General features: G+C 49.0%; 1 protein-coding gene across 1 annotated transcript; it reads right to left on the reverse strand.

Annotated features, from left to right (window-relative positions):
- Positions 1 to 1,395: 1,395 nt before the first annotated feature.
- Positions 1,396 to 14,935, reverse strand: Fam212b (family with sequence similarity 212, member B). The gene is made up of 2 exons (XM_013024675.1): positions 14,847 to 14,935; positions 1,396 to 2,235 (listed from the first exon to the last, which is right to left on the reverse strand). The coding sequence occupies exons 1-2, from the start codon at positions 14,880 to 14,882 to the stop codon at positions 1,396 to 1,398; spliced, it is 876 nt and encodes a 291-aa protein (XP_012880129.1). The 5' UTR covers positions 14,883 to 14,935.
- Between the last annotated feature and the right edge of the window lie 9,090 nt (positions 14,936 to 24,025).

Genomic DNA, 24,025 nt, shown 5'->3' on the forward strand with positions numbered 1-24,025 from the left:
TCTGAACAGGGACCCACATTGTCCTTTCCTGGCCAGCAGGCGTTCCCTGTTCCCTCCCGAGGCCAGGCGGGGGGGGGGGGGGCAAGCGTCCGGGAACCGCCACGTGCAAGGCGCGGCCCCCGGGCACCGTCCCTCTCTCCCCTAACCCCCCCACCCTCCCCCACCCCCGCCGGTGCACCGGCTGAGAGTGAAGCAGCAGCAGCAGAATGGGGCTAGGATCTTTTCTGTGGGGCTTGAACTCAGGGCTTGGGCGCTGTCCCTGAGGTGGGGTTGGTTTGGTTTTGGGTTTTGTTGCTCAGGGCTGGGGCTCTACCACTTGAGCCACAGCTCCAACTTCTGGCTTTTCTGGTGGTTAATGAAGGGAAGAGTCTCATGGACTTTTCCTGCCCTGGCTGACTTTGAACCTCCATCCTCAGTTCTCAGTCTCCCAAAAAACTAGGATTACAGGTGTGAGCCATCAGAGCCCAGTTCAGGATTGTTTTTCTTTCTTTCTTTTTAATGAAGGAGTATTTCTTCTGCACTAGCCCTTGCCTCCCTGCGAAGTTTAGATCTAATGCCCTTGGAGAGTTAAGTGTTGGAGACAGGGTGTGTTTGGATACGGGGCCCTCAGAGCTGCTGGGGGGTGAGGTGTAATGCTGACTAGCCAGCAGTTGGTCAGGCCTGTCCCCTTCCTACCAAAGTCTGTTCTTGGACAGTCAGCAAGTCCGGGCTGGGGACTAGATCGTGCCCACTGTGCCCCTTTACAAGACCATGTGACTGTGAAGAGGCCTTTAGACGTGCACAATACTGCTCATCACCTATACCTTCAGGAAAACCCAGAAGCATCCGGTCTTCCTTCACCGTCCTCCTGGATCAGCCGATTTTCCAGGATCCAGGAAAGCTCTGGAATCTTCATGACCACTGGAAGGACTATGGAAAGGATTTCCTCCTATTGCTCCACCCACCCAAGAGGGCGTGGCTTCAGTACTGGGGCCTGCAATCTTGATCTTGCCAGGAATAAGATTGGGGCACTAGAGACTGGCCATTTAAATGGGGGGGGGTGGCAAGGGAGAGAGGCTCTCTGAGATCCTAGTGCCCTTGTTCATATTCTGTGTTCACTGAGGTCTTTGAGGGCAGCAGAGGAATGTCAGAGGCATTTGCTGGCACACACACACACACACACACACACACACACAAGTGCACCTTGTCCACGCACAACCTTTCTCCAGGAGCTCTTACCTCCTCCCCTCACCAGTCATGTATGTTCTGGTCAGCCCTGTCTGAACTCTGGCTTCTCTCTCCTTTCTGGGAGAAAGGAACATGGATTTGGGCTCTGAAGGCTACACCACCTACCCTCCCGCCTCCCCAGGGGCCCAGTTTGGGGACTGGCCTTTTGGCTTCAGCCAACATCAGAATTTAGACCCAAACAGCTGTGTTAATGTCAAAGCCTGCTGGTGAGGGTTCCATGGCCTTGGAGCTACTTGAAGGGGTGTCCCCTCGTCTGGGCTCCCCAGTGCTTGGGAAGGGGAACCATCCGGAACCCTTGGAATGGTTCCGCTTCTTGACTTTCTGGGAGCGTCCAGCTCGGGGCTCGGAGACCATGGGTGTCACCCAACCTGGCTTCTCCTTGAGCAGGCGGTCACGATCAGGCCTCACACTACGTAAGAACTTCCTAAAGATGTTGGCTGTTAGGGCAAACTTGCGGCCCAGCTCCCGGGACTGGCCTCTCGCTGCTTTGGCCTCACCTGCTCCCCCAGTCTCACCCTTCTCCCCACTTTTCTCCACTTCTGGCAAGTCTAGCCAGTTGCCCACCAGGTCTGCAAAGACATTGTCCCCTAATACCAGAGGCTGCCGATTCCTGCCCCGAGACATCAATGTGGAGGTCCAGTCATCAGGTTCTACTTTCTCTGACCCCTGCTGGGCACAGCTTTGGTGCTCAGGCAGCTGTGTCCTGGGCAGGGGGCCATGATCATTGGCACAGTCACTCCTATGGCATGGAAACTTGGTGCTGCTGCCAAAAGAAGGATTGCTGGAGGAGGAACAGGCTGTAGGCCTGGCAGGGTGGCTGCCACCCTCCCAGCAAGGGTGCCCAGGCTGTATCTGTGGACTTTCAGGGCAGCTGGGGGCAGGACTCCCTCCAGAGATCTCCAGCTGTTCCAATGCCGTCTGCACCTGCAGGAGCTTCAGTTCTTGAAGTGCACCCATCATGCAGTTCATCTGGTCCTGCAAGCCATCACCCACCTCCTTCATGGACATCTGCAGGGGCAGAGGAGGCACAGGGCCAGTGAGCACAAGGGTGGCCGGAAGGACGGCCCCTCACAGCCTAGGACCTAAATCCCACAACCCTCCAAATACACACTCCCTAGTCATCCCTTACCTACCACTAACCCATTTCTTTACAGCTCAGTACTGCTTAGATCCAGGCTCAGTAAAGGAAATAATGACAGCAAAACGAACCAAAGTATGTCCTTAGTTTTGCAGATGCTCCTCCATTTATGAGGGGATGGTGGCCAGGCTAAACATATTTATCTGTATTTATTTTTGGTGCTGGTACTGGGACTTGAGCTCAGGGCCTTGTGTTCTCACTTGTCTTTTTTGCTCAAAGTGACCACTCTACCACTTGGGACACAGCTCAGCTTCCTAAACCCATGCCACACAACTTTGTCTAATTTAAATGTGCTCTGAACACACTGTATAGTTAGGCAAAATCATCCAACACTAAGCCTAGTTTGTAAGAAAGTGTGGGATGTATCTCATGTGCTGAGTATTGTACTGAATATGGAAAACAGAATAGCTTTATGGCATATTTTTTTGTGGGAGGAGGATGCTAGCACTGCGGCTTGAACTCAGAGCCTCAGGCAATCTTGCCTGACATTTTTGTTCAAGGCTGGTGAGCCACCACTTGAGCCATATCTCCACTTCCATCTTTTTGATAGCTAATTGGAAATAAGAGTCTCACAGATTTATCTGCCCAGGCTTGATTCAATCTTTGGTCTTCAGATCTCAGCCTCCTGAATAGCTAGGATTACAGGTGAAAACCACCAGCACTCAGCTTTATGGATATGTTTTACAGCATGGTGAAGTCCAAACATCATTAAGTAGAGGGGCTCTTATGTGTGTGTGTGTGTGTGTGTGTGTGTGTGTATATGTGTGTGTACAAATAGTTTATCTATACACACATTAAGCTATATTTAATCTCTCTCTATGAGGTGATGACTATTATTGTCACCACTTGACAGAGAAGGAATCCGAGGCATATAAGTTGCCCAAGATTAGAGAATAAAAGGCAGAATTGAGATCAGTTTGAGAATACACAAAGTTGTGGTAACCATTCTTGTCATTTTCTGTGTCTGTGTCCTCCCTCTCTGATGGATGAGGGGGAAGTTGGCAGCAATAACAAATTGTGCATTTAATACGTCACAGGAATCATGCTAGGAATTCTATGTGCAGCATGTCATTACTTTTTATAAAAACCCTAAGAGGTTATTAGTATTTTCACTTTAACAAATAATAAGTTGTAGTTGATGTGAAGTAAACCTATCTAAGGCCACACAGCTCATAGAGCTGGGGCTCAAACCAGGACTGTGTCCTTCCAAATACTGTAGTCCTGACCAGCAAACACTGCCTGCAGCTGGTTAGGCAGTGGTGCTGGATTTGAAGTCTATGCTTCCCTCTACAGGGCACTGGAGAAGAGTTGAAGGGGACATTACAGAGAAAGAGTGGACCTGAAGCTTTAATTCCTCTTTATTATATCTGACCAGGAAGAGAAGGAAGGAGGCCTGGCAACTCCTATTTGCTGTAAGCCTTTACCCGCTCTTCCTAGCCTGTCTGTTCTTCCCAAACACCTGTCTCCTCTCAGCTGCCCTCAGAGTTGGCTCCAGTGTCCTTTCTTCCTGCCTTCTCAGCCCAACTGGCTCTGTTGCACTGGCCATATCAGAATGGGGGTGTTAGAGCCAATCCTCTCAACTCCTTTGTGGGGGGGTGTCTGAGGCCCAAGTCTCAGGTGCCATCTGGAGGGACCTGAGAGCTTGCCTTGGGTGAGGGCCTTATTTGGAGACTGGGGAGGAGAGTTTCTGTCTGATAACATTCACAGAGTTCCCCAGACCCTGGGTCCAAGCTGCCTTGGTCCTGCCAGCTCTCTTCCCAGCTCCTGATCAAGTTACTCATGGCAAGCCTCCTGTGCGGAGACCATCTGTTTCTTAAGCCCCTCGGAGACCAGGAGGATCATCTTACCTCCCAAGCTTGTCTTAATGCCCAGAGCTAAGCCCAGCCGGTGGGGGTGGGGAACTGGAGTGGGAGGGGCAGAGAGGCACGGCCAGGGAGAAAGTGGGCTAGCAGCTGACCCTCTCAGGCCTCTGGATCAAATCTCTTGTCAACCCTGGCTCTGGCAAGAAGCGGGGGAATCTGAGCCAGAATCTCAATGAGCCAGAAGCACCAAAGGACAGGAGGGGACAGGTTGCCTCTGAGGGCAAGGAGGCCTTTACTGGGGTGTAGCCACACAGAGCCCATCTAGGGTAGCTGTACCTGTGGTTCTTGCCCCGAAGGCTTTGTTTCTGTCTTTCTGACCCCTTCCTTTCAGGGCCACTCTGCAGCAGCTGTGAGCCCCAGTTCCTTCCTGGAAAACTGCTTCTTCCTCTGATTTTCCCTGTTCCTCTCCATTCTCCAGCCCTCTTTCCTGCGCCTGTGCCTGGAACCTCAGAGGAGTCATTTTCACTTCTCCGGTCAATCACCTCTGCTCTGCCTGACTTAATTGTGGACTGTGTGGGAGTCCTGTCCTACGGGCATTTGTATCTCTCCTTCCTTTCCCAGCTACAGAAGCTCAGAGAAGGCCTTCTGGCCATCAGCATGAGAGTGCTTTGGCTAATCTCCCCAACACACATCTCCACCCTATCTCTTCTTCCCTCAACAGGGCTCTTCATTGTTTAAAGACGCTAATCCAAACTACTTGGTCCTGCAGGCAAGATCTATGACAGGGTCTTCAATCCCAAGCCCTCTCACTTGCCCACCATGCTCCTCATAGAGCCTTGTCTCTGTTCCTTAAGATGTGCATCCTGAAGTCCTGATAAGTATACATGTGGCTCATGTCATCCATGAGTGTAAGTGCTCACAAACCCTTATGAAATGTTAACTGATCATCTACTAGAGAGCCGAGACTGAGATCATCTGCACATCATTCCATTACCCCAGACCCTTGCTGGCACCTTCTACTTACTATATCACCCCTCCAGGAATATCATTGATCCTTTGGATGACCATCTGCACTGCTGCGACCTTCGGTCACTTGCTACACCAGGATGGTCAGAGCCATTTCCCAAGGCTTCAACACACTGAGAGGCAAGGAATCTGAACTGGCAGACTTCCCTCCAGAAAGTGAAACATGGTCCAGGTCAGAGGCAGGGGGAGGAATAAAATGACCCCATTCAGTCTCTTCCAGTGTGGAAAAATCCATAAGATACAAGGCTGACATTTTGTACAGTTTTCCAGTGAGAATGAATGTGTGGGTATGCATGAGTTCAGAGCTACCTCCAAACAGAGGCTCCATTTAAGTAAATAAGGGCTGAAATTGTACACATACTAATAATTATATTCAGTACTGGTTAAGAATTTGGGTTCTAGAGACAAAACAAACAAAGTTTAAATTCCAGCTCGGAGACAGGAGCTTCCTATGTAGCCCAAGCTGTCCTCAAACTTAAGGTCTTCCTGCTTTGGCCTCCTGAATGCTGGGATTACAGGTGTAAGCCACTGCATTTGACTCAATTTCTCCATCCTTTAAAATAGGAGTCATAGTTCCAGCCTCATGCAGCTATTGTGCAGATTGAATGAGCTAATGTCTATTTATGTGGCACCAAGAAAGAAGCACCATGAGCCGATGAGCCAAAAGTAGCCAGAAACATTGTCTGTTGAGATATTCTAGGTACTTTGAGGACATTTCTTCCTCAGTGAAACTTAATACACACGAATGATAGGATGCCACACATCCAGGGGACCCCGCACTTAGGGGAAGGAGAGGAGTGGAAGGAGAAGCTTCTTCACCCTTTCGTCCACTTTCCAATGGTCTCACGGTGAGCCCAGACTGGACAAGGTGCTGGCACTGAAGGGAACGTTGTGAGAGGATAAAAATAGAAGAAGGATCTGAGTTGGGAAATCGGGATGGCTAGGGGCAGTGGGAATTGGAGCATCCATTTAGTCTTGACTGCAAGCAGAGCCAGCAGGACAGCTTTTCCCACCAACCCCAAGGGGATGATGTCACTCACAGAGAAAGAGCCAGAGGCCAGCTGCTCCTTCACCCAGAGCGTGGGACCCTCTTGTCTTAGGACCAAAAAGGAAGCAGAGAAATCAGTATAGTGTGGAAGCTAAGAAGTACAGGCAACTGAAACAGAGACCAACATGAGATTCAACTGTCACTGAATCTCCTGAAGACTGAACCCTAGTTTCCAGGCTATAGGCTGCTGAGTTCTTCTCTGGCCCCTAGTTTCTCAAAATCTTTCATTCTCCCTCAGATAGGGACCAAGTTATACCTACTATGTTCCCAGGAGTAGCTGGAGAAGTCATAAAAGGGTCTAACTGGTCTACATTCAATTAAGTGGAAACAGAAATGGATCTAACAATCATCTCCCCTCCCCTAATTTAGAGACTCTGTGTGTGTGTGTGTGTGTGTGTGTGCACATGTGCGCGCGCGCACACACACACACACACACACACACACACAGAGGCCTATCCAGCATCAAATGATAAGTGCATCCCAGTGAAGGTTGTAGGAATCCTTTTAGAGAAAGGCCCTGAAAGGTCTTCTCACCTTCCTCCTTCTTTTTTTTTTTTTTTTTTTGGTCATGGGGCTTGGGCTTAAACTCTGGGCTGGGCGCTGTCCCTCATCTCTTCAGCTCAAGGCAAGTGCTCTACCACTTGAGCCACAGTGCCACTTCCGGTTTTCTGAGTGGTTTGTTGAAGATGGAGTCTTGTGGACTTTCCTGCCTGGGCTGGCTTTGAACCTCAATCCCCAGATCTCAGCCTCCTGGGTAGCTGGGATTACAGGCATGAGCCACTGGCACCTGGCTTCACCTTCCTTCTTGCTGCCTCACTTCCCCTTCATATCCCACTCCAGTACCTCCTGAGACTCACAGTTTCATCCCGAACGTAACTTTAATCTCTCCAATGTGATTTGCACCAACTTATGGCTGCCAGTGCCCTCCTGGTGTGGGCAGAAGCCTACTGCAGTCCCAGCAGATGAACTCAGCTATTTGCCATTGGACTGATCCACCAGTGTTTGGTGAAATGCTAGCCCCTCCCCCTGTAGGTAGCCAATGCCAGGTCTTCTGCCTTTCCAGAGCCCCACCTCTGCTCTGGAAGGCTGGCTAGGAAAGTGGATCAGCCTCACTGGATGAGTTAGGAAACTAGTGGTCCTCTCAGATCTTAGATCATCATCTTCTTCTTGGATCATCTTCTCCCTCGGTGTTGCCCTAACACTCTTCTCTCTTTGTTACTATGATCCCTATATCTATCTACACATGATCTACACTTTTTTTTTTTTGGCCAGTCCTGGGGCTTAAATTCAGGGCTTGGGCACTGTTCCTGGGCCTCTCTGTGCTCAAGGTTAGCACTCTACCATGTGAGCCACAGCACCATTTCCGGCTTTTTCTGAGTAGTTCATTGGAGGTGAGAGTCTTGTAGACTTTTCTGCCAGGGTTGACTTCAAATCTCAGTCCTCAGATCTCATCCTCTTGAGTAGCTAGGAATACAGGCGTGAGCCACTGGCATCCGACTTACACTTCTATTTAATTTTATTTAAATGTACCATTAGTGCAAATAAATGTGTTTTATAAAAGAACTTGTATGGATATATAGGACTCACTCTCAGCAGATGGTATCCATAAGTGTGCATGCTATCTTGATGACCCCCAAAGGAATCACTACTCTCTGGCTTATGGTCCCAAGCCTTCTGAGTGGTAGAACTTCCAAGACTGGCCCTTTCCTCTGGACCAATGGCTCTCCAAGCTATCACAATCCTTGACCACTCAGCCTCATGGAGTGTGGTGAGAGGAAATCAGGAGGGTCAGCAGGAAGTACAAAGGGCAATTACCACCAGATGGGGAGGAAGAGCAGGAAACCATCTTCTGAGGGCCTCTGAGACCTGATTCAGTGTCTTTCTTGCATTAGACTACTAAGAAAAAAAGAACTGCCTGCCTGGGGCAAAAGGGAAAAAAGGCCTTGGGAAACAGATCTCATCCCAAGTTCTCAAAGGGGTGGTCTGGGGTCAGCACCCTGGTCTCTGGCACTTGCTAGACCCTTTGTGTTGTGGGAGGAATGAGGATGGAAAAAGATGCCAGCATCCTCGGCTCCCTTCCCAAGCCCTGCCCTGGGCCCCTGACTGATCCTGCAGCTGTGCCCTCCATCTATCCATCTCACGCCCTCTCCCAGCTCCACCGGAATCCTTTGACACAAGCTCAGCTTTGCCCATGGACTTGGCAGTGTGCCCACCTCTATTCCCCACCCCACCCCCATTACTCACAGGATCCCCACACAGTTTCTTTCAGCCCTTGGGGAAGCTAAGAGCAGGCGCTCAAGGCCGGAAATGGGAAAAGCCTCACATTTGCCAAGTGGCCCATTCTCCAGTTCAGTGAATAGGGACCTTTTTGGCTCTTGGCTGGAACTTTCAACAGGAAGGTAACATGGAAACAGGGCCAAGAGCTGCAGGAGGGAGGAGGATAAAGAAAGGAGGAAGTGAGCGATGTGAGCCTACTTTCCCAAATGAACCATCTTTTGGGAGTCACAAGCTCAGGCAAGAGGCAGACAGATGGAGAGAAGGGTCCAATGTTACCTTCTTCCGGGGGTTCACTGCTCTGCCTCTTCTGGGAACCAAGGGACCTCAAGAAGTTACTTCCTCTTCTTTTTCCTGATTGACACCTCATTATTCTCTAGTCTTTTGTCTGGAATTTTTGTTTTGCTGATCTATCTATAGATATCACACGTGTGTGTGTGTGTGTGTGTGTGTGTGTGTGTGTGTGTGTGTGTGTGTACTGGGCTTTGAACTCCAGATTTAATGTCTTCAATTAGGTTTTTGCTTAAGCTCAAGCCTGACACTCACTCTACCACTTGAGCCAAACCTCTACTTTTGGCTTTGTGCAGGTTAATTAGAGATAAAAAAAATCTCTGGAACTTTTCTTCCCTGGGGGCTCACTTCAAAGTGCAGTCCTCAAATCTTAGCCTCCTGAGTAGCTAGGATTACAGGCATGAGCCACCAGTACCCAGCTTGTTTTTGTTTTGTTTTGCATACTGAGATTTGAGTTCTGGGCTGATGAATCGTTAGGTGAGTGAGCACTATGCCATTTGAGCCATGCCTCTAGTCATTGCTTAGATTCTTCTAATAACCTTCTCATGTATGCTCCTGCCTCAGTTTACTCCCTCCCTCTACATCCACTCTATATCACTTGCTAGGTTGCAGAGTATTTCTTTTTTAAAATAAATATGCATATATTTTATTGTTATTGTAAAGGTGATGTACAGAGGGGTTACATAAGTCAAGTAATGAGTACATTTCTTTTTTAACAGTGTCACCCCTTCCCTCACTCTCTCCCAGTTTTTCCCTCCTCTCCTCACCCATAAGTTATCTAGTTCATTTTCGACATACTGTCTAGTGAGTACCTCTGCTGCATTTGTTCCCTCTTTGTTGCAGAGTCTTTCTGATGGTGTCACTCGCCAGTGTGCCCAGAAAGGATCAGGAGTTAGCCAACATTCAATTTTCTCCACAACAACTCTTTCAGCCCTGCTGGACATTTCTCTTAGCCAAACTCAAGTTGGTCCTCAGACATCGCCCTACTTCTGCCTCTGTGCCTTCTGCTTGTGTTTCATTATCTGTGTGCAATGCTGCCCTTCTCCTATGCACATCCCTTTAGATCCCTCAACGTCTTCCTTACAGGCCAGCTCTTTCATGACAGGAAGCTTTCCCAGCCTTTTCAGTTGGTCACCCTTTCCCTTCTCAAAGCACTGAAACCATGCTTCTTATCAAGCATGTATCCTCTATTTCTATATTAGAGGTTTCTAGATATATTCTGCATTGGTTAGAAGAGGAGGCTCTTGCGCAGACTGGCTTAGTTTGAACCCATAATCAGCTTTGTGATTTAAGCCAAGTCAATTAACCCTTCATTTTTTTAATGAAACAGTGAAAGTATAATTTATTAGTGTTGATTGGACAAATGAATGATATGTCTTGCATATTGATGCTAATATTAAAGTAAAGGGTCCCTGAAGATAGAATCTGGGTCTAGTTTTATTTATATCCACAACTCCGGTGGCTGCTCAGTGTCTTAAGCACAGAATGAACTCAGTAAACATGTTCAGGGAATGAATGACTCACTCAAACTAGTCTGATCAATCTAACATCAAGAGTTTACCAAAGCAGGTGGCTCATGCCTATAATCCTAGTTACTCAGGAGGCTAAGATCTGAGGATCATGGTTTGAAGCCAGCCTGGGCAGGAAAGTCCTTGAGAGTCTTCTATAATTAATGAGAGAGAGAGAGACAGAGAGAGACAGAGACAGAGAGAGACAGAGACAGAGAGAGACAGAGACAGAGAGAGACAGAGAAAGAGAGACAGAGAGACAGAGAGAGAGAGAGACAGAGAGCACTTACGTGGAGTTGTGGCTCAAGTAGTAGAGTGCCTTGAGCACAAAACTCAGGGATAGCACCCAAGGCCTGAGTTCAAGCTCCAGGACAGGGAGGCACTTCACTTAGGTTGCCATTTACTAGCTGTATGAAATAGGTATTTTTAAAACCCATTTTAGAGGAAGAAAACTAAGATACACAAGAGGTTAAGTCGTGACAAGATTACACGGAATCAAAATATGAGCTCAAGTTTGCTGGTCCTCAAATGCACACTTTTTTTCCTGTGTGTATGCTAATACTGGGGTGTGAACTCAGGGTCTTATGCTCTCATTTGGTCTTTTCATTCAAGGCTGGTGCTCTACCACTTGAGCTACACCTTCACTTTCAGCTTTTTGCTGGCTAATTGGAGATAAGAATTTCATGAACCTTTCTGCTCAGGCTGGCTTGGAACCATGACCCTCAGATGGGATTACAGGCACGATCCATCACATTTTTCTAAATGATCTTAGTCCTGAAATCCTTGATTCCAACCAGGAAGGGAGACTAAATCCTTTGGAAGAAAAATCTTTTTTCTCCTGCCTCCAGAAATGTGCAACTTTTCCCTAAAAATTGAAAGCTGTAGCTACTGTAACTTCTTTTCTTCTCACTTTGCATTTAGGACCTAGTTTTTTGCCTGAGTGCCAGATCTTCCTGAATTTCGTACCTACTAGAAACTGGAGAATTATTATCTTTTTATAGTTAGGACCTTAGCAGGACCTAAGAGAAGTTGCTTCTCCATGGCTCAGCCAGGATGGATATTCCAGAAGACAGTCTTCTCCAACCTCCCCATCCCCCAGGAAGCATTCCAGGATGAACTTCATAAACCCTGATCACTCAGCCTTTATGCATTCTGTTGGTTCTACATTGTCCTGAACTCATAATGAATGCCTTGTGAACAACTTACATCTGCTTCTCCAGTGTGTCTGTGTCTACCCCCATTGGTTGGAAGCCCACAAGGGAGAGGTGTGTAAGGAACAGCTGGTCCCAAGGCCTGTGTTCAGGCAGGGCCTCACTTTGGTGGCTGGATGGAAAAGAGATGTGCGCTCCCTGCTGAGTCCTTCTAGCCCAATTCCCTATTTTTAATGAAGAAGTGTGTCAGCTGCTGCTCCTTCTCTAGCCACTTTTTTCCCATGAAACCTGACTCCTGCTCCCTCTGCAGGCTGGGAGACCAGACCAGCACTCCAGCCATCAGCTTAATTAAGCCAGGATCCCCAAACCCTAGCCTTTCTCCAGTGCTCCCTTGTTACGATGCAAATTTTCTGCTTCAGGAAGTCAGAAAACTCTTGCTACTTTTGATTTCCTCGAACAGGCTCTTCTTGTCCTAATTTTCTGGGTCAACCTGAGAGCCAGGATGAAGAAGGAAACTACAGAGCACCCTGAAGAAAGACATTTTCACAACCTGTTAATGTTTGTTGCCATTTGCAGCAAGTCTGTCTTATAGTGTCTGCAGGATGGATACTTCTTGAAGGGGATTTAGTGAAATAAATGAATGTAGAACTTGATGGATGTTACACAAGACCATTCCTGGGCATAAACCAATTTAGGGCAGAACAAGGCAATACACCATCCTCCTGGGTGGAACTAAGGATCCTGTCAGAGATGACAGGCACCTCTCTCCTTCCCAGCTCATGACTTAAACTGACTGCATGTGTTTCCCACCCTATCGAAGCCCTGGGTATAAACATGTCAATTACTCCTTTATCCAGCCATTGCCAAGCTATTCTGAACTCAGTCCCTAAGGTCTGTGTGTATTAGTGTGCACACACATGCACGCAGGTACTGGCGATTGAACAGAAGCCCTAGATATTGTCCCTTAGGTTTTTCGCTAAAGGCTAGTGCTCTACCATTTGACCAACTCCTCCACTTCTGACTTTTTGGTGGTTAATTTGGAGATAAGCATTTCATAAACTTTCTTTCCTGGGCTGGTTACTCGCTGGGATCCTCATATCTCAGCCTCCTGAATAGCTAGGTCTACAGGCATGAGCCACCAGTGCCCAGCTTCACCAGTATAGTTTAAAAAAAATGACAGCCAAAGGACTGACCATGGACTAACTCAGGCATGGTTCCCTTTACTTTCATTGGATACTAAGGTGTGGAGATTTGGTCCTACTATGTAGGCATTGGGCTGAGGTGTCAGAGAGGGAGAGAGACTCAGATAGCTCGGCCTGTCTCCTCTCTGAGTAAGCTGGCATGGGGAGGGGGTGGAGCACCAGGAGGAAGGGTGCTGAGCTCTCCATCTGAGTGCCATTCTGGGCCTGAGGCCAGGCATTTGGCTTCCTCTCCAAGAGAGTCAAAGGCTCAAGCTGCTCCGACAAAGGGCCAAATGAAAGCTGATGGGGAGCTGGGTGACTTCAGCCTCTCCCCTTCCTCAAGACCTTTGGCAGGAGAGGGTGCAAATCAAGATTTAGAGCTCGGCTTGGAGCAGATCCCTATTTGCCTTTTTAATTCTCCTGGCATCCACAGCCTGTCTTCCTCCCCTCACCACCTCCCACCTAGGGTGCTGTAAAAAATGCAAATCAGTAGGATTTTTAAAATTCGAGCCCATGCCAGGAACACCCACAAACCCTCCATGAAGGCAGATCCTGATGTGGGTGGCGCAGTCCCCTATTCCAAGCACAAAGAGGAGGATTCTATTCGATTTCTTTCTCAGCATAGGCCTTGAACCTCAAACACTATCTGTGATGACCCTGACCTTTGGACACACGAATGGGAAAAATGAGAGTTATTTGTGGGGGCTGAGGTCACCATTATAAATTGGCATGAGAGGCACGTGAAAACCGAGTATAGGAAAGTTATCTGGGCCAGTAACCTTGACATGTCAACACTGACAGGGCTTTTGGAGGAAGGAGGAAAAGAATTGATCATGAACCTGGGCAAGTAGACCATGGAGTTGGACAGTCAGGAAGAGTGTCAGGATGATTTGTTCCAGAAGTATCTAGGAGAACACCTGCCTCTCCAGGCTGATTCTCTCCTCCACCAGGCCCCTCTTCTGTCCCCTCAAGTTGGCCCCTAACACACTGCCAGAGTTCCCTCCCAAGCAGGAAGAGTGTAACCTCGGTGGACAGAAGTGGCGCAGGCTGTCGTGCAATCTGGAGAGCCACAAGCTGAAACTTCCTGGATCCAGGTCTGGTGTTGTGTGTTTGAGTGCCCCTAGCTCTGCGAAGAAGAAAGAAGAGAGCAAAGGAAAATGGAAGAGGCCGCCTCCAGGAGAGACAACCTAAAAGAGACATCTAAAAGCAGAAGGCAAGAGTTCTGATTGAAGAAAAGAAGCACAGAGCAGAAAAGGGGGAGGAGTAATATCTGAAATCTGGCTGAATTCATGTGGTTGAAGAAATGCTAAAGGTAGAAGATGAGGGCGGGGATGGGGGCGGGTGGAATATGAAATCAACCCACCTGGCCTACCTAATATAGCTTTAGCAGTCGCTAACTCTGCCATTTCACTTCGGTGATTCACTCTCCCACCTCGCCAGACTAAGCTACTTCGCCTCCCCAGCACCCCGGGCCTCCTCGCGCTCCCTGCGCACTCTCCCCAAGCCTAGACCTGACATCTGGCTGGGCCTCCGCAACTCCCTCTCGCGATCTGCCAGGCGGCACCCCGCCTCCCCCCGTCATTACAGCTGCCAGCCCCCCTCCCTGCTGGCAGACAAGCCCAGGCAGACAGCCGGCCCAGCCTGCCCCCGCAGCCGCGCCAGCTCTGCCAAGCCGGGAGGGGGCCAGGGCGGAGCTAGCTGTCCTCCGAGGAGCGGCCGGTCCCCGGTGACCTCCGGCTCCAGGCAGGGATCTGGCCCGCGCACCCTTCGGGCTCCATTTGCGCGCGCGCTCCAGAAGCCCAGCGCAATCCGAGCACCCCGGGACCCGCTCCCACTGCCTGCGGCCTGTCATTCCCGCGCCTGCGGGGCCCTGGCGCCTGAGACTTATTTGCCTGTGTAGCTGTCCTTTCTGGCTTTTGCTCTCTTTTCTCCCCCCCCCCCCAGTTGCGCTGTCATACTTAGTCGGCCTGTCTGTCACTTGTCCTGCTCTCATCCCAAATCGTTGCCCGAAGTTTCCGCAGGGTCCCTTCCTCTGAGCCGCAGGCCCTGTCTTCTACCTGTCCGTTCGCGTCCTCTCCACCCCTTCCCGATCTTTCTGTGCCCGGCGCACGTCTTGGCTCCCTGGAGCCCAGGATGGAGAGCAGATGCCCGTCGGGGCTCAGCAGTCCGCCCGGGCTCCCCGCGCCAGCTCGGCTCTTACCAGCTCCTGTTTGAGGCGACGCAAATAGCAGTCCATTTCTCTGCTGTCTCTCTTTCTTCATGCGCCCATTTGCTAGTCTCCGCTCTACCAGAACGTCCCCGGCTGGGAAAATCGACTTCACTGAAAAAATGCGCGCCCGGCGGGTTTCTAGCCGCTCCCGGAGCGCGCGAGTCCTGCCTTGGCGCCACCGCGGGACTCAGAGCCGCGGTCCCGGCTGCTGCGACGCGCGGCCCGTGCGGGGGCGGAGAGCAAAGTGCAACAGCCAATAAGAAGTCAGGGGGGAATGACTTCAGCCAATGAGAAGAGCGGCCCTAGGGGCGCGGGCTCCACAGCCCGGGGGGGGGGCTGCAGGGAGCCAGCAACCAGTGTTTGCGGGAGCCAGGTACTACTGGGAGACTCCTGTGTCTGTGTTGGTTGGGGACCGCCGCCCCCCCACCCCCAGTCCTGGTCAGCGCGGCGCGGAGCATCATGACCATAAGTTGTGCCAACACCCTCAATAAAATCAAGTGACCTATTTGGTTTTAAAGGCAAGCCCAGTTTTCTAGATGAGGACTGGGGGTGGGGGGGAAGGTTCTCAGGTAGAAGTACTAGACCCGAATTCTTCCCCAAATTCTGATCAGAGACCCCCCCCCCTCCCAGAAGTACCTCGGAAGCTCTTTTCTTTCGGAAGGGTGTCTCAAAGTGTGATTCCTAGTGTGTGTGTGTGTGTGTGTGTGTGTGTCCGTCAGTTCAGTTATTTAATAGCAAACAATAGAGGGTCTGCTGTTTCGAGGATACAATATGACAAGCAAGGTCTCTGCTCTCAAGAATGTACCATGCGAGGAGACGGGGAGATGGGACAGACAGGTAAACATTTTTAAACTATTTTTATTAGTATACATTAGTTGCACAGGAGAGTTTCACCGCCCAGCGCCCAAGGGTCACTCTCGTCATCCTAGCTACTTAGGAGGCTGAGATCTGAGGATCGTGGTTCAAAGCCAGCCCAGATAGACAAATCGGAGAGAATCATCTAGCCAAAGCAAAAACAAACCCAAACAAAAACAAGAAGCAAAAGCAAGCCCCCCCCCCCCGCAAATAAAAACAACCAGCACAACGCTGAAAGTGGTGATGTGGCTCCGATTTTAGAGTGCCAGCCTTAAGCGAAAAATCTAAGGGCGAGCACAAGGCCTTTCGCAGTACCGGGGGGGGGGGCGGGGAGGGGAGAAGGAAAGAGAGAGAGGAGGAAGGAAGGAAGGAAGGAAGGAAGGAAGGAAGGAAGGAAGAAGGAAGGAAGGAAGGGAGGGAGGGAAGGAGAGAGGGAGGGAAAGAAGGGGAAGGAAGGGAAAGAAGGGGGGAAGGAAGGGAAAGAAGGGGGGAAGGAAGGGAGGGAGTGGAAGATCAACCTCATCCCTTCTAGCCCTCTCTCGCTACATCCCCCTTCTTAAAAAACAACTGTCATATGTGCAAATAATCTACTTGGACCATATCGGAAAATGATCTTTAATGAAATGAGGTAACGGGAGGGGTGGCGACTGCTTTCCCGAGTTGGTCAGGGAGTGGAGAAACAGGCCAAGGCTCCCCAGAGCTAGGCTTTGTAACGGAGGATCAGGGGGGGCTGGAGGATGCTCAGATTCTCCTGGCAGGGCACCGCCGAGGCGTCTGGGGGCTCCAGCCTGACCCCAGCGGGTAGGGAGGGGGGCGCAGGCAGACCGGGTGCTTCTCCTGGCCAACTCCTCACCTGCCACACTATGGTTCTCCCCGGGGCCGAGACCGCACGCCACCAGGCTGGCCCGCCAGGGGGCTGGCCCGCCAGGGGCAGGGTGACCGGGCCCCAGAGCAATTAGGGCAATTAGCTACATTTTGTTTCAAAGTAATTAACGGGCTGACGTTTGCCCCCCCCCCCCCGACAGGATTCTAGAACTGTGCGTGGGACTGAACCCTCGGGAGGCCCGGGGAGGGCCCGGGAAGCACGCAGGCTCGGAGCTCATTGGTTCTGGGTTCGCTCGCAGCACTTCTCCGTGGGGAGCGGACCGGGAGGAGGGGAGGCCGGCGGGCACGTCCCAGCTCGGAGCCCGCGTCTCTGCGGCCGCTCTCCCCGCCCTCCTTTCTCGGTGGCTGCTCAGGGTGCTGCGTCCATCCGTGGGGACCCGCAGGAGACGGGAGCCGCGAGCCTGCGCGCGTGGCCGGAGAGCCCAGATCGCGTTTCCTTTTGCGGGACACGAGCCTGCGCCGCAGATCCCAGCAGCTTCCGCCTCGGGCTGCCTGGCGATCGGGAGGGAAAACTTCACAAAAGGTCCGTTTCCGTGGGACCTTCGGAGGCTTCCGAGTGGAAGTCACCCCCCCCCCCCAGGACAGACAGAGGTTTCCAGCCCTGTGGAGCGACTCCCGGAGTTGAGCTACAATGGGATGGTCATTCATTCACACGCTGTTCACCAAGGGACCCTGTTGGATTTGTGCTTGAAATAGTCAAGTTTTGAACTCAGGGTCCTTCTCCTCCTCCTCTGTCCTCCTCCTCCTCCTCCCCCCTCCCCCCTTTCTTCTTCTTTACAGTATTAGGTTTGAATTCAGAGATCATGTTAAGCAGGCTCTACCACTTGAGCACTAAACCCAAGCACTTTTAGTCCATTTTGGTAAGGTCTTTCAGGTTGGGTCTCAGTTTTGCTCTTGGTGGCTTCTGACCTTGATTCTCTCATCTCTGCCTCCCACTTCACTGGAGATTATACACATACACTACCATGCCTGACACAGATTCTTTCACTGGGCCCCAATTTCTCTTGTTTGTGGTTTGAATATATGTCAGTCTATATTTCATACTTCTTCCAAAATGCCCTTCTCTCTCTGTCTCCTCTTTGTCTTCCTCCTTCTCCTCCTTTTCTTCCCCCCTCTCTCTCTCTCCTCTCTCTCTCTCTCTCTCTCTCTCTCTCTCTCTGTTATTGCTGTTACAGCAGGCCAGTGCCTCATTATATAGTTCAGGTTGGCTTTGAACTTATGAACCTCTTCTTCCACACACTACTATGCCTAGCCAAAAAATTATCTTCTGGTGACCATCTGTGAATTAGTCATGACAGGAAAACATGTATCCCATCTTACAGATGAGGAATACATTGTTAGCAACAGCAGCTCACATTCCACCTACATTTCTTTCCTTCTTTGAATTCAGGTTCTTCCCTTTGCTAGGCAGGGGCAGTACCACTTGAGCCACACCCCCAACCCCTCCATCTAACTCTAAGGTGGAGGAGATGGCAAGAAAGGAAATTGACAACTGTAATTTCAGTGCATAGCTCAATAGAGGAGTCCCAGACAAGTCAGAGGTACCTATATTACTGTGTTGTTCCCAATCTTACTGGTCAACTTGATTAGACTCAGAAATTCCTGGGAGAATAATGAAGCACACTTCTAGATTGTGTTGAGGGCATTTCCAGAAAGAATATATCAGGAGGGGGCTGGGAAGGTAGCTCAGTAGTAGAGCACTTGCCTTGCATGCATGAGGCCCTGGGTTCCGTTCCTCAGCACCACATAAGCAGGGGGAAAAAAGCTGGAAGTGGTGCTGTGGCTCAAGTGGTAGAGCGCTAGCCTTGAGCTGAAGAGCTGAGGGACAGTGCTCAGGCCCAGAGTTCAGGCCCACGATCGGAACCCCCCCCCAAAAAAAGAATATATCAGGAGGGCCCAAACCTAATGAATGAGTTGATCCCTTGATAGAGTCCTAATATGACTACATTAGTAGGAAGTGGTAAAGGTAAGAAATGGAGTCTAGATGGAGGGCACAGGGCAGGGTGGGGGGGAGGCGGGAAATGGGGTGTGAGCACTCCACCCTGGGAACTATATTTTTTTCTGATCCCTTCCTTTCATCTCTGTTCCCTTCCTATCATCTCTGCTTCCTGTCCAAAATGAGATGAAGAAACTTCTTTGCCATACTCTCATGCTGCCATGATGTTCTCTGCCTCATAATGGGTCCACAAGCACAGAGCCAAGTGACCATGGACAAATGACCAAATAAATAAATCCTCCCTTGGATTGTTTTGGTTAAGTATTTGGTCACAGCAATACAAAAGTAACTAATACAGAAGAAATCCTGCCATGATGATGGGCACTACAAAACCCTGAGAAAGCCAATGTCTTCCCAAGCGCATGCTTGCGTGTGTGCGTGTGCGTGTGTGTGTGTGTGTGAGAGAGAGAGAGCATATGTACACATGTGCATGCATGTTTCTGAGGCTGTACGGATCTCATTTCTGAGGCTGTATGTCTTCTTGGAGCAGGGAAGGAGACAAGGGTAGAGAAAGAGCTGCCGCTTGCTATTCCTTCTTCTTTTAAGGGTTTAAGTGATAGAGAATAAAACCTGTTGCCATGGTTATATAAACATGGGTAAATATTCCTGGCCTGAAGCTGGGGATTGGATGGCATTTTTGCTGAAGAGGACTCAGATGGCTCAGCTTCCCGCCCCCCTGAATCTCAGCCTCCAGGGGAATGAGATGATCTCATTTGACAATAAGAAATAATAAGTTTTCAAAACCAGAGGTCTTGAGACTGGCTGTGAACACATTTCTCCAAGCCATCCAGAGCCGAAGACACCCGAGCCTTCCCTCTCTGCTAGTAGAGATATGTGTATGGTGGGTACTTTTCCCAAAAAAGGAGCAGTTGCTCCTTGGGGCATGTCCAAGATTGTCAAACACTTGGGACTTGCATCCAGTCTAGTCAGAAGCGTAGCCCTCTCCCACTGCCAGAGCCTAAAGGTCTTGGCACCTATGGAGCAGCTTAAAGAAGAGGCAGAACCAATTATGTCCAAACAGAGCTCAGCTCTTGCACAAAACAATGGAAAGCCTGCCATTCTCTTGGCTTTTGCTTCTACAGCTTCCACCTGGAGTCCCCACCCATCATCTCCTGGCTAGCCCAGAGACAGGTGGGAACCCAACTTCCCATCTCCCCTAATGACAGAAGAGCTGGGAGATGCATGGCTCCACACATTGTAGAAAATGCAGCATAATAATTAGCAACCACCCAAGGGTGAGGTCCCGGTCCCCATTGCATTCCTCACCTCATGTGACTGCCAAAGACCATTATCCCCATCCTCTTGTTCCTCCCCCATACCTCCTGAGCATCAACAGGAAAGGCCGACCCTAGAGATAAACATGTGCTGTTAGAATGTGTTCTGATAGCATTGCAGAACTGCAACTGCGCCTCTCCAGGGAGAAGACTTGTCTGACAAGCTGCCCAGAGGTGTTCCAAACATTGTGTAGTGTTTGAACAAATAGGACAGGCAGGGGTGAGGAACTGCACTGAGACCTCACTGTCCTGAGGGAAAAAAACTCCTGGCTTTTGTGATGTCTGCTACTGCCCAACTGAGACAAGGAATGGGCTTCTCTGCATTTTATCATCCCAGCCCTGGTGTGTGTGTGGGGGGGGTGAGGGGGGCAGGGGTGGGGGAGCAGAAGCAGAGTAGAAGGAATGGTCACTATGTCTGAGAAGCCACACAGATACAGTATATGGCCTTGGTCATTTATTGATTGATTGATTGTGTGTGTGTGTGTGTGTGTAAGAGAGAGAGAGAGAGAGAGGGGAGAGAGGGGGGTGGGAGGGAGGGAGAGAGAGAAGGAGAGAGAGGGAGAGAGGGAGAAAAAAAGGGAGAGAAAGGGAGAGATTGAGAATGCTGGGACTTGGACTCAGGGCCAGTGTTCTCTTCCTTAGCTTTTTTCACTCAAAGCTGGCAGTCTAACACTCCTAGCTTTTTGCTGCTTAATTGGACATCACAGACTTCTACTTGGGCTGGCTTTGAGCTGTGATCCTCAAATTTGAGCCACCAACACCTTCCTTCCTTCCTTCCTTCCTTCCTTCCTTCCTTCCTTCCTTCCTTCCTTCCTTTCCTTCCTTCCTTCCTTCCTTCCTTCCTTCCTTTATTTCCTTCCTTCCTTCCTTCCTTTCTTTCCTTCCTTCCTTCCTTCCTTCCTTCCTTTCTCTCTCTGTCTCTCTCTTTCTTTCTTTCTTTCTGTGCTAGTCCTGGGGCTTGAACTCAGGGCCTGGGCACTAACCCTGAGCTTCATTTTGCTCAAGGCTGGTGTTCTGCCACTTGAGCCACAGCACCACAGCTGGTTTTTTCTGAGTAGTTTATTGGAAACAAGAATCTCACTAACTTTCCTGCCCAGGCTTGCTTTGAACCACAAACCTCAGAATTTAGCCTCCTGAGTAACTAGGATTATAGGCATAAGCCACCAGCAACTGGCCTTTACTCTTCTCTTTAGTTCCTTAGAACTGGATAAAGAAGCTCTGGTTATAAAGCCCCACAAGCTTTGGGTATCTTTAAACAAAATGTGTCTTTGTCCCAATTTGTAGACAGAGCATCTGAGCCCCAAGGAAGTTGCTTTGTGTGGGGATGGAATAGAGTAGTCTGGTTTCCAGGAGTTTTTCCAGCACAATTTGCATTACTGTTCTGTGTAGAAGGGAGGGAGGAGGTGCCCTAAGGTACCTGGCATTGAAATGAACAAGTGCCTGTGAGGGAGACGGTGGCGCAGGTGCACATCCACAGAGCTGCCATCACTTTCTCCTGTGCCGTCTACATCATCACCATTCTCCCGGCCTTAGCCTCTTCCCAGAGTCACCAAGACGAGGCTATTAGCTATGCAGTCACTAACACAGAGGAAGGTGTTGGAGGAAGAAACAGCGGGATTATATTTTTTGAGTGAATGCATATGAATGGCTCTTAGGCTGTATCACCCAAACATTCCAGTGGGAATATTGATAGATTAAACAATAAACATTTACTCACTGGGCATAGTCTTGATGCTTATGGCGCCTAAGCAATGGTGTCATCATTACTTGGGGAGCAAATATTTCTATTTTGTTAATGGTTGTTGGAAAAGCAAATATTTTTTTCAATTATGAAGAAAGCTTGAAGAAGACAAGTGTGGTGGTTCAAACCTCCAATCCCAGCTATTTGGAAGGTAGAGGTCAGGGGTGGGGATCATAGTTTGAGGCCAATCCTGCCAAAAATTCACAAGACTCCATCTCAACCAGTGACTGAGTACAGTGGCATGTGACCAGCATCCAGTAACACAGCAAAGCACAAATAAGAGGATTACAGTCTAAGCCAGCCCAGGGATAGAGACCCTATCTAAAATAAAGAATACAAAAAGAGGATGGCAGAGGACTCAAATATTAGGGCACCTGCTTAAAAAGCACAAAGCCCTGAGTTCAAATCCAACTGCCCATATATATATATGGAAAATGTCAGGGTACAGCTAAGAGAAATATAGATGGTATTTGAGCAAAATACTATCAAGAGATGCAAACTGTACTGACTTACATTCAAAAACTTCCTTCTGCAATGCCTGACTCTCTAGAGGCCCAGCACTGGATTTCCTGTAATCTTACTACACCTGTAACTCGGAGCAAAAGCCCTGGCTACTGAGGGACTGACAGTCTGCCAGAGTAAGACTTGCTAGCAAAATGAGGGAAAAGGCTATATGTTTCTCCTTCCAAAACCATAGTGAGGAGAAAAAGAGGTCCCCTCTCCGGTTTGGCTTGTCCTGTACTTGATTTCAGCCAAGCTGGCTCCTAAGTCTCTTTTGGTATTTTGTAGGACAAGAGAACAGTGCCATAGCCAATCAGAGGTCCGTCTGAATATCATATTATCCTTTGAATAACTAACTTACATAAGTTTAGCCAAATGAATACCAGCAAGCTGCAACATCTTTGGTCAGGGGAGCTAAGGGGAGGGGGAGATAAATGAAGAGAGAAAGAGTGGGCAAATACAGTCTTCATCTTCAATATGCAGAACCAGAGGGTGGGTGAGTTGGGAAAGCTGGGGAAGAATGATGGAAGGGGTGACATTGATCAAGATGCATTGTACTCATAAATTGATAAGTTGAATTAAAACCTTTTTGTAAGCCAGGTGCTGGTGGGTCATGCTTGTACTTCTAGCTACTCAAAAGGGTGAGATCTCAGGGTCACTGTTCAAAGCCACCTCAGGCAGGAAAGTTGTGAGACTCTAATCTCCAATTAACCAGCAAAAAACTAGAAGTAGAGGTGTGGTTCAAGTGGCAGAGTGCCCAAGAAAGAAAGAGAGAGACATCTTTCTGTACAAGTAATAAAAGTTACTTTAAAATTTTTCCTATTGCTATTATAAAAGTGATACACAGAGGGGTTACAGTTATGTAAGTCAGGTAATGAGTACATTTATTTTTGCACAATGTCACCCCTTCCCTCATTCCCTCTTAGTTTTTCCCTTTCATCCCATCCACAAATTATATTGTTCACTCTAAACATAATGTCTAGTGAGTACCACTGCTACATTTGTTTATCTTTTTATTTTTGTCGGTTTTGGGGCCTGAACTCTGGGCCTGGGCCCTGTCCCTCAGTTCTTCAGCTCAAGGCTAGCGCTCTACCACTAGAGCCATAACTCCACTTCTGGCTTTTTTTTTTTTTTTTTGCTTATGTGGTGCTGAGGAATCGAACCCAGGGCCTCATGCATGCAAGGCAAGCACTCTACCACTGAGCCACCTTTCCAGCCTCATTTGTTCATCTTTTGTCCCTTCATTTCTGTGTCCCCCTTTATCCTCCCAAAGAAAGGCAAAAAGAAAACAACAAAGTAAAAGAAAAAAAACCTTGCTTCCATTTCCTAGAGTTAATTTTGATAAATATTATTTTATATGATCAGAGGCTCATAGGCATTGGCACCTTTGTGTTCTTCTCCTAACAGTATCTTCCTTTGGTCTCACTGTATGTGAATGCCTTGGGACTTATATAATTTATCATGTCCCAGTGTATTTTAGATATAGCTTCCACATATGAGAGAAAACATGTGTAAGATAATATTTTTAAGATTAAAAACATATAACTAAACATACACCATGGAGATTTCTGCCTGGACACACTGAAAGGAGCCAATGCCTCTCAGGATTGTAGGCAGAATTCAAGACTCTCCCTTGGGTTAGTGACTACTATCAGCAGTTGTTGGTTCTGAGAAAAAGCCTCAAATTCCCAAATAGGAAAGGCTTCACAGTCAAGAACCAATATAATCAGTTAACAAATGCAGATGCATATTGAAGGATCAAAGCTGAGTGTGCTAAGGAGTGTGGGCTTTCCTAAGCCCCCCTTTTCCCTCCAATATTGGGCAGGTTTTCTTTGCTGTGATTATTCCCCATGAATCATCATCGATACAAAGTGACAGAGGAAATGGGGAGTGAATAATAAAGCCTCCTCATGGTCTT

This window comes from Dipodomys ordii, unplaced genomic scaffold (genome assembly GCF_000151885.1).
Source record: "Dipodomys ordii isolate 6190 unplaced genomic scaffold, Dord_2.0 Scaffold78, whole genome shotgun sequence".
Lineage (NCBI taxonomy): Eukaryota > Metazoa > Chordata > Mammalia > Rodentia > Heteromyidae > Dipodomys > Dipodomys ordii.